Source organism: Rhinopithecus bieti, unplaced genomic scaffold (assembly GCF_001698545.2).
Source record: "Rhinopithecus bieti isolate Rb0 unplaced genomic scaffold, ASM169854v2 scaffold_9420, whole genome shotgun sequence".
In the NCBI taxonomy this organism is placed as follows: domain Eukaryota; kingdom Metazoa; phylum Chordata; class Mammalia; order Primates; family Cercopithecidae; genus Rhinopithecus; species Rhinopithecus bieti.
In genome coordinates, this window is record NW_016806134.1 from 370,069 (window position 1) to 381,588 (window position 11,520).

Sequence of the window (11,520 nt, forward strand, 5' to 3'; positions counted from 1 at the left end):
TTTTTTTTTTTTTTTTTTTTTTTTTTTTTTTTTGTCCTATAGGATATACCTGAAATACAGTACTGGTTGTGTCCTGTAGATCTACTTTAAGAAAATAATTCTCTCTAGTTATATCAGCACCAGGGAGTGAGAATGTTATGAGTCTTATGAAACTTGCTATTTCATGATAGGAGAGTGAATAAGAATACTGTACACTAACCAAAGATCCACAGGATAAATTTGCTTTAAATTTGAGCCCCAAGGAAAGCTGAGTTTCTTCTGAACTACTACTTCATTCCTCGTCTTATGCGACTGGTCATGCCCTTGTCTTTGCTCTGGCTAACTTTACAACCCATCTTCAATAAATACATACAAATTCATGGAAGTCATACTATGAACCTACATACACCTAACTTGGTTTTTTTCCTTATTATCTTTTCATTCTGTTGTACTTTCTATTTATTCTGTGCTATTGCATGAATTTCTGTGAACCACTGCAAATCTTCAAAACAGGCAGAACATACTAATAAGTAGGCCTAAGTGTTAAGCCCTAAATCAAGTAACTTCACCTTATGATATGTAAATTTCATAACATTCCTGCATAGTGTTTTCATTATCACCAGTACAGTGTTGAGAAAAAAATCAATTTCACACTGGCACAAATACTTCAGGAGATGGAAGCATAAACAGGAAATCCTAAAGTCCTACTGAGAAAAATATTGAAAAACAAACCTAGCTATAAAATAATAATAATAATTGTGGATTACCTAAAGTAGCAAAGAAGTGAATGACCCTGGCCAAAGCATTCAAAATGGACATTTTAAAACAGTAAGTTAACTGTTTGATCTTACATGATGCCTTTTTGATTGATATGTGCTCATGATTCATTTATCATTCATTTCCTTTTTCATATTAACCATTCGGCTAAGCAACTGTTTTTATTTTGTTCCTGGAATACTAATTACCTTTACCTGATTTCAATCAATCAATCAATAATCTATACTCCCATAAACACACAAATAAAACCATTGCCTTAGTTTGTTTTGCTAATTTTCCATTTCATTCTACTTTCTCTAGACTGTCAGAAGAACCATGCTGTACATCTAGAGGGAAAAGCGTTTTTTCCTTCAGAAAGTATGACCAACTTCAAAAATTCCCTAACACTTATTTCAATCAAATCATTATAACACTGGCCTATGGAGATGCAAGAGCTGTGTGATTTTTCTGACTTCAAAAGTCTTTAAATTTGTTTGAATTTTGTTCTTCCTATTATTCAAATAGCATTAAATCGCATTTGTGTATGTTGTAAGTGTTGTGAATGGGCATAATAATTAGATTCTAGTTACCTCTTACAGGTTATGTGACTTTGAACAAGTTATATATTTCTGTACCTTGGTTGATTCAATTGTAAAATGGGAAAAATAACAGAATTTCTCAGAATTGCTATAAAGATTAAATAAAGTAATATATGTAACTGCTTAGAAAAATGTTTGACACATGCTAAGTACTTAGTAAATGTTCTCTGATGTTACGATAAATACTATACTCAATATGATCATACATTTTCACCTTATCTTTTGCATTTTTATTGGAAATGGATGAAATAGCGCATAAACTCTTGTGAGCAGAGAAAGGTAAGAAATAGAAACAAAATACTGACAGCTTCCATCTATAATTTGCCAATGTAATCACCACATAGTGTGGCAGTGATGGAAGTCATTACCATCACTCTTTAATGGAACCTGTGCAGCTTGCTGATCACCCTATCTGATCCCTATGGGACAGAGTAGTATTTCAATTTTTGACAGATTTGTCCATTATTAAACTAGACATCTGGCCCCCGTTGTTAACAACTAGTTGTTTGTAATATGTGGACAATCTACAAGTTTTCCCACAGAGAGTTAAATGAGGTCCAAATGTGTTAATCCGCTTTTATCCCTATTTACACAGTGGTTTACAAGTTGGCTAAGTATGCCCTTGTAATAACAATTCATCATTATGATTACATGTAAGTCCAGTGCAAGAAAGCCAAGAACAACCAGTTCACTGTTTCTTAGATTTACAGTTTTCTGGCTTTATATGCCAAGTCCATTTCGTACCCATATTTACATACTGTGAAAATTGGAAGTAATACAACTCTGAACTCAAGGAATGCATACACAGAGGGATATGGTTCTCACCCTTTAAGGCTGTGGCATGATTGCCGTAGTGCTGAGACTACTGAAACACTGATTGGAAGAGAGGTACAGCTGAGACTCTAAAGAGGAAAGAGGTCAAAGAGTTGGAGATGCGCTGCCAGCGATTGTCCCCTACACATCAGCCACGCTTGGTTTCTATGTTCTGGAGCACAATAATAGTAATACGTGTATATTAGATATCCATTCTTGATATGGATTACATTGCATGTTTGACAGAGTAACAAGTGTTCTATGTTTTATTTAATTGCAAGAGTAAAACAGTATCTATGCTCAATATTGACAATTTGCTTATTCATAAAGTTTGATCATTTGCTGATACCTCTAAACTTTCACACACCACCACCACTTCTACTTCTGAAGAAGTTTCTGGCCCTGCATATCCATCTCTACTCTACATAAGCAGAAAACTCAAGATGAGAAGAGACTTAAAGTTCCCCACCTTCACTTGCATCCTACCGTCTACAACCCCACCCAACCAATTTTGACTTTGTGCTGAGTATGAAATTGTGTCAGTGCTCCAGGCCCACCCTTCTCTTCTGTAAGTGATTTTCTCCATAGCTATGGATGGCTTCAGTAACAAGGCCACATGTAAGGCCCAGTTTGGTCTCTTGAACTCCAGACCCATACTTCCGAATGCCTCCTGACTTTCCTCAGTTCCTTGAAAATGCCTTGCTCTCTCCTGACACTGACCTTTTGGGCAAGCTGCTCCTTAGCCTGAAATATTCTTTTCCCATTTAATCTACCAGCATCTTCTCATCCTTAGAGCTTGATCTCAACACAGATTTCTTTGAAAACTTTCCCCAGACCACCATTTCATCTGCCAGACTAGACTCATCTTCCATCATGCTCTCTCATAACGTTGTGCAATTCTCCTTTATAGCCTAGCACAACTGTAATTAAGTTCATGTATGTATTTTTAAATCTAATATCGGTTTCCACTACTGTAAAATCATTTACATCTGAACTAGGTCTGTTTTGCTCACAATTTTATCCCTAGTGCTTAGTGTGCTTCTTGATAATTAGTAGGTGTTTAATATCTGTGAAAGAATGATGCCAATGTTGTTAAGGGTTTCTGCAGGCTATCATTTAAATTTTGAAATGATAAAGACCAATATATCCACATCTGTCAGAAGTTTCTGTAGGGAGATGTTATTTAGCAAAAACATAACTGGCTCTACTGATACAGTGGTTATTTTAATCCGCTTATAATGATGGTGTTTCACCAATTTTATAGCCATCATACCAATTCTCTGACCCTGTATTTTAGCCTACTTCAATTTTTTTTTCAGAATTGCCACATAAGATTACAAAGCAACATAAAAGATAAATTGCCCCATACTGCATTTTTATTCCTCAATATTTTATCTAAAAGTCTTATTTCTTTGGTAATATGTCTGACATTCATATCCATCCTAATTTCAAAAAGAAGTTGAGCAGATGACTATAATATATTGTTATCAATGTGGACACAGTTTATCCTATTCATTATCTCACAATGTTTAGATAGATGTCTGTTACTTAAATTACAACTCAATTGCTAATGATTAAGATCCTGTGAAAAGGGTTTTTTTCCTAGGACCCATAAAAAAAATCCCATATCCAATCAAGGATTGTCAAAGATTAAAAATAATTGTCTTGGCGTGGGCGCGGTGGCCTCAGGCCTGTAATCCAGCACTTGGGGAGGCCGAGACGGGGCGGAAATCCACCCGGGAGGGGTCAGGAGATCAAAACCATTCCTGGGCTACACGTTGAAACCCGTCTCTACTAAAAACTTTACAAAAAACTAGCGGGCGAGGTTTAGCCGGCCGCCCTGCTAGTCCCAGGCTACCCGGGAGGCTGGGAGGCAGAGAATGGGGCGTGAACCCGGCGGAGGCGGGAGCGCTTGAGTGCAGCCTGAGATCCGGCCCACAGCACTCCAGGCCCGGGTGACAGAGCAAGACTCCGTCTCAAAAAAATAATAATAATAATAATAATTGTCTTTCTGGATAATTATTTATTGTTTTGATTGCTTTTGCAGAGAAAATTTTAATTATAAATTTAAAACTCAGAAAAAAGACATCTTGATGAAGGATACTGCTCAACATTAAATATTGCTCAGAAAAAGGCCAAGTTAACTTAATTTCAAATTATAAGTATATAAAGCAACTGGTTACCATTTCACTGTAAAAAATGTTGCTTTTTGCTCTATTTTCTAAAGATAACTTAGACAAGCATGGTGCATAATAAATAATATGACATAGGCAATACATGAATACTCTAATAAAAACAGATGAACCACCGATGACAAAATGATTGATTGCTATGATCTCAATGTTGGTGTCCCCAAGAAATTCATATATTGCAACGTAATACCGAATGTGACAGTATTCAGAAGTGGAACCCCGGGGAAGCGATTAAGTCACTCACAGAAGTACTGCTAATATATAACCAAGTACAGAAAGTGGACATATGATAGCTGTTAACTTGAATCAGACTTTAAAAACAAAGTATCAGTAATTTGAAAAGTAACATTTCAATTTTATTTATAAGAGTTGGTCAAAAGAAAAGAACTCTGTGTGTTTTATATAAAATATTGATGTCTGAATTCTTAGTAGTGATTGAAAAACAATAATTACTAAGTAATAATCTTTTCTCTGCATTTTATGTATTACACTATATATATTCAAAGTCTATTTTTTATACCATTACCTGTTTAAGTTTCTAATTTTCTAATGTGGATTTTTTCATAATATAGTCGATATTGATAAGAAACACAGGATTGTCTAAACTCTTCCTAAAGTAAATGCTTAAATCATTTTTGCAGACGTTGTATATGCATAGTTGATGCCACTATCTGATTAAAGAGTAAAAATAATGTGTCATTCATTTTAACAGCACTCAAAATTTAAAATTGTCTTTACTAACCTGAACTTAAAATTTAGAATAAATATTTTATAAGAAATGGCTGCTTTTCAAAACAATATATAATTTATTATGGGGGATAAAATTGGTAATTTGTAAAATGTTTAATATGCCAATCCAAAACCCATTCTCACAACTGAATTTGATTATGTAAAGCAATATATTTTGCAGTTTATACCTAAAATTACACATATTCCAAATGCTGTTGAAATATTTCTCTATTTTTATAAATACCTCTTAAACTGTTAATTGGATTGACTTGTACTGTGTTCAAATCCTTTAACGTTTTAACAACTACAATGCATTAGTTGACTTCCTTTAATTACTTCTAAAGGCCACCTATAAAATACAACAGGTATACATGAAATTATTGGATTTGAAACAAGTGACCTGATTTTTGAAAACTATGATGGTCTTAATTAAATAAATGACTTTCTCTTCTATGGCTACAACTGAGGATTTTCCATTAACAGTAATTGGAATTGCGACAATTTATTCACATTAAGTGCATTGTTTTCCAAAGTTTAAAATTACTAAATCATGATGAAACAGGAGAAGGCTTGTATAAGTGTCTGACGACTTTTAAAACCTGTAACTTATCAGTCTTTAACTGCAGGAGAATACCCTAAATCTTTATTGCTTTGTGAATCGTAGAAATATTAAAACAGAAAACAGGCTTGGAGCAGTGGCTCACACCTATAATCCCAGCACTTTGGGATGCCAAGGCAGGAAGATGGTTTAGTGCCAGGAGTTGAATATTGAATGTTGAATGCCTTCAGCCATCTCTAATATGTGACTTCAACTACTTTATTTTCAAGTAAATGCTGAATATCCTTTCTGCAAATGGTGCAGAATCGTCTTGACAGTCTTAAAATGGAAATTCTATAAGGACATCATCATAACATAAACAATACTGTCAATATTCTGGGGTGAATTAACCTCTTATCATATCTGTGACCTCCTCTAGACTGAGCACTATTTCATATTCCTTTCCATATTTGTCCCAAAACCTAACTTAATGGGGCTCTGAGATGTAGCAAACATTCAAATATTAGCTGAATGAATACATGGCCATTAAAGACATATCATACAAATCATTTGAATTAGAGTTTTGGTTTTTACTCAGGATGTCAAACAAGTAAGTGTGCATCGTATATACAAAAGACATCCCTACACATAAGCAATATTCTCATTTAGCGACTCTCAGATTTATTTTGTGGCCTCACAGAAGTAGTGTTATCCATGTGCTAAGTTCTCTGCACTGCTGTGTCTAACCCTATTCCCATATGTCCTACTCAGAAAATGATATCAGAGTGCAAATGAGAGAGAAGCAATTATATAAGGATAGCATTAAGATAATGCACACACATATATATTCATTACATATATTATATTATTCATCACACATATTTGTAATATATGATGCATTACATAACAATACACAATTTTTAGCATATCATATGCAATATTTTATAATACATATATTACAAAAACAATGCAGATCTCTTACATATACACTATATACATTACATGTACATTATGCCAGTGTATGTGTATGTGTTTATACCTACACAAAAGGTGGCACAATATAAATTTCGGTGACCTACTTATCCAAAGTTGGTTCACAGAAAATCTATGGTATGGAATACATACTTCCTATATCCTAACAGGCCCATCAATATTATATCTTTAACAACACCCATTTGAGTATCTATGATATGCTTCATTCATTTTCATATGCCAATCAACTATGACCTAAGATGGAGTTTGAAATTCTTTTTTTTTTTTTTTTTTTTTTTTTTTTTGAGACGGAGTCTCGCTCTGTCCCCTGGCTGGAGGGCAGTGGCGCGATATCGGCTCACTGCAAGCTCCGCCTCCCGGGTTCACGCCATTCTCCTGCCTCAGCCTCCTGAGTAGCTGGGACTACAGGCGCCCGCCACCGCACCCAGCTAATGTTTTGTATTTTTAGTAGAGACGGGGTTTCACCGTGGTCTCGATCTCATGACCTTGTGATCCGCCAGCCTCGGCCTCCCAAAGTGCAGGGATTACAGGCGTGAGCCACCGCGCCCGGCCGGAGTTTGAAATTCTTACAGCGAGGAACAAGGTAGAAGTGTTTATGTTCCTACATTTGGAACACAATTCCTCCATCATTACAAGGATGTGGCTCTCTAGATCCAGAAGACAGCTATCTTGATTCAGATTCTGCCAGAAGGTAAGCTTGAGATAGGATTGCAGCAGAAGCAGTTTATTTGGGAATTGATCACAAATAAAATACCAGTAGGGGAGAAGAGAGACAGAAGCCAATAAAGCTTTCAGTATTAAGCCAGTTATCACTGCGGGCAAGTGGAGCTCAGTCCCTTTGGACACCGTGTAGAATATGCTTCAGAATTATCCAAGCTGAGGAGCAAGGAACCAAAAGTATTGATTCAGAAATAGCCTATTTACTCAGTGACACTCTAGCTTTTTCTCCAAGCAGGACTTGTGTGCACCTGAGGTTGGTGGTGGGGAGAAAACTTCATGCAGGAGGTGTTCAATGAAAGTTGCTTTGAGAATATGGGCAGAACACTAAATGTATCTGTTGTTGGAAATGACCTACCTACTCCTACATGAAAGAGGGCTTCCTCCTCAACTCTATAGGAATTAAGTCCAAGAAGATAACTGAGTAGAATAAGATTGCTATTCAGGCGTAATTGCAAAGAGGAATTTGTCACCATAGTATAGACAAGGAAGATGACTTCACCTACCACATATTGGCTTAGGATTTTGAAAAGGAAAAAAAAAAAAAAGGATTGCAAACAGCAAATCAGAAGTGAACAAGGGAACTAACATTTAATGAGCACCTAAACAATGCTAGGTGCTGTAAATTATTCTTATAAGTTCAAATAAATTAAATGAAAAGAACTTAAGAATTTCTTGAGGATTTGAATAACAATGAGCTGAACTGAAGAGTCATCTTTACACTGATAAGATATAATATCCAAGACAAGTATTAAATTTACCAAAATTTCAGTTTCTTTGTGCCTAACATAATTACCTGCTATTCAGAGTTAGTGGATTAACTAAGAGAGAACATATCACACAGTTAAAGGAACCTGGGAGAACTTAGTTCCAACTAAATGTTAGTTCTGTGCCTCTCCATCCTTCCTCTTGTCACAGTTTTATAAGATAAATAGTATAATTCCCATTATAAAAAATAAGATTGTTGAATCTCATAATGGCTGAATGACTTTCCCAAGGCCACTCATCTAGTGAAGGAAACAGCCAAGGACTGAAGTCTGGGTTTCCTTGATTCCAAGTATCTTGCCTTCAAAGATTAACAACAAATGGAACCACAATCAAAAAACAGTTTTCCGTGAAGCCACAAAATTAGCCAAGTCCTTAAAAATGGTTGAATGATTGTCTTAAATGTTTAATAATGCATTTTAGTGGCAAATGTGGCCTGCTTTTTAAGTTAAAGTTGGGCTAGCATGACCTTTTAACATAATATAACATTTTAACCATTCTGCAAAACTTTTTTAATATAGCAGTGATCCATTTAAGCAGTGTTCAACTAACCAAAATTCTTAATTACTAAAATATTTCTGCAGCATCCTAAAAAAAATGAGGGCAACCACATGAAAATTAACATATTGGATATGATATTTAAAACAAACAAGCAACAATACCATCACTATAACCAAAGTATGGGCTTTATGTGTTTATCTATCTCACACTTTCTCCAAAGAGGATTTCTATTCTATATAATCATCCTGAGGTCCTGAACTAAATGTACATTCAGTCACTAGGAACACCATGCTACACTTAAAAAGTCATTTAACCAGGCTAATACAGTTTATCTAAATGTCAATTTGTATTACAAATTCACTTAAAAATTATTTTCTTTATCTTCAGTTTACTCAAACACTTCACAAAAATACTGAGAAATTGGTATTACTTCTTTAGATTTTTAGCCAATAAGTGTACTTTTGCCTAAAAGAGATTGAATCAAAATATCCTCTACAAAACATCCATCTCCCTTCAAATTACCAATACGAGACCAAACGAGATGCCCATAATTTATGCTCAAGATAAAATCCTGGGTGTGTAGAGACAGTAGTTGGTATGGGGAGCTGAAAAGGTGGAGAAAAGAAACAGAGTGTATTGGTCAGTGGTGAATGAGAAGGGGATTTTGGATTGGACCAATAATGGGTCTTTTATATAATTAAAATAGAACATCAATACTAAACTAAACTTCAATGAAACATTTCAACTGAGTTAAGAACCTAGTTAGTATACACGTATTATTTTAAAACAAAGAAACGTGGCATGCGATATATGGGATGACTATTCCAGAAAATACTAAATTCGCTGAAATACAAAATGTGCTTGAGACAGAAATAGAGGAATTTCAGAAGTTTGTGCAAAGCAGTAGTGCTATAAATAAAACACATGAACAATATTTTGCTAGCAATAAATATTCTAGTTTTGAAACTTAGTTGTAATTTTGAGACATATATGCTGTTTCAGTTAAAAAAATATACTAGTTATGAAAAGGTTGTATCATGTTATACAAACACCATTATTCATAATGGTCAGAGTTACCTGTTGAAAGTGAGTATATTCTTTTAAAACGGTTGTCATTTTCACTAACTACCTGTTACATATTTAAACCAATTGTCTACCCAAAACTCCAAATGTTTAAACAGCATAAAATTTCCAGTGACAAGTAGACACCTACTCAAGACAACACAGACAAGGAGTAGGTAAATAAACTCAGGAGATTTTAAGTTTCTAATGTGCTTTTTCAAACAACTTGCATGCAATTTTGAGTTTGATTAACCACACCTAAGGAAAAAACGCAAATTTTTTGGAACTGATCTTGCATACCATTTGGGTGTATTGTACCTCTGATACCAGCCTTATACACATCCTAGAAAAGCATAGATAGACAAAAGAATAAGCACCAAATGAATGCAATAAATACCTTGCAAGAATAAGAAAAGTGTAAAGAAAAGGAGTTCCTTATCTATAGCAACAGTTCTGTAGAGTCAAAATGGAGAGACAAATCAGAGTCTCTTTTACTCCCTCCCCCAGCCTTAGTCTCCCTCTCTGGCTCCGTTTTCCTTTTCTCCCTCCTTTCCCCACTTCGGCCCTCCCATTTCCGTCTCTTTTTCAGCAATATTTACAGAACAATCCTCCACCACACCACTCACCTGTCATCGTTTTGCCATCCTTGGTCCCCTAGCAGCAAATCTCGAAACCTGTACCTGGGAGGCAGAGGGGGCACTTCGCTCTCCAAATCAACCATCCTTCCTCAAAGAGTGGGAAACATCAAACAACAAATGGAGGAGAGGAGGGAGAAAGAAAGAAAATATTGCGGAGTAGAGGGAGAGGACTAACAAGACGCTGTGGCCCAGAGAGGGATGGGAGAAGGGGAAGGGGACAGGGAGGGGGAGGGGGTCGGCTTGGAGCCGGAAGCTAAGGCTTGAAAGGGGGCTGGCTCCTCTTTCCTGAGGGTGTAATGGGGATGATGCAAACCCAACCCAGGAGCAAAAGTCTGGCTCTGACAAGAATCAACGCTGCCAAGGAACCGCCCCCAGGCTCGGCACCGCCTCTGGTCCCCAGGACCAGGGGGAGGCGAGTATAAAAGTTACTTCGCCGAAAAAGACGCGCGGTGCCTAGAAAGAGGGGAGAGGGGTGGGAGTGAGCGCCGCTTGATGGTGAAGCACTTTCCTTAAAGGCAGGTGGCAGATCCTCCCAGAGGGCAGCAGCCCGGCCGCTGCAGTTCTCCCGAGCGGGCTTGCACCCGGCACAGCCCCGAGCTGGCGGGAGTCGGGGGCGGTGGGTTTCGGCCCCAGACGCGTCCAACCCGGCTCTCCCCGCAATCTCCCTGCGGAGCTGGAGCTGAAGGCCCAGCCAATGAGACTCCCCCTCATTAGCATAGCACAGTGACGGCACGGGGGTGCCTTGGGGACAACCAATGGGGGCGAGCTAATTAGCGGATTGCGGGGCTCCAGACCCTTTTCTGGAAGGAGGGGGGCCAGGGTGCTTGGAGTGTTCCAATATGCCACCAGCTCCCTCTCTTTGATCGCCTTCGGTCCAGGTGGGCGGGATGAAAAAATTGCACGTTTCTGGAAAGGGAATCCCCACTCTCAGCCCCAGGAAAATCCCATTTTTTTCTCACATTCTGAAAGAAGGGAGGTGTTTCCCTGAACTCGGGGAAAAATGAAGGGCCACCTTAGGCCGCTGAAGAGAAGCATTTAGATGACAGGGAAGGAACATCGAAACGCACTGAGGATTTTACAGTAGTGAGTTGCTATTACTGCTGTTGCTGCTACTAGCAGCGTTGTGGGCTTCCAGGTGGCCTGGCCTCAGCCTTCGGTCCGCTCCTATTAGTGATTCACACGGAGGAAGAAGTGAGCCCGAGACACCAGGGTCTTTTTTTTTTTTTTTTTTTTTTTTT

The 11,520-nt window shown here is 37.4% G+C and overlaps 1 protein-coding gene across 1 annotated transcript in view; it reads right to left on the reverse strand.

Moving 5' to 3' along the window:
- The window catches only part of LOC108531417 (potassium channel subfamily T member 2-like), a 126,447-nt gene extending 115,490 nt beyond the window's left edge, over nt 1-10,957 (reverse strand). The window contains exon 1 of the mRNA XM_017874833.1: nt 10,271-10,957. Coding sequence (XP_017730322.1) covers nt 10,271-10,365 — 95 coding nt within the window. The 5' untranslated portion in view covers nt 10,366-10,957. The remainder of the gene's footprint in view (nt 1-10,270) is intronic.
- Nucleotides 10,958-11,520: the final 563 nt, after the last annotated feature.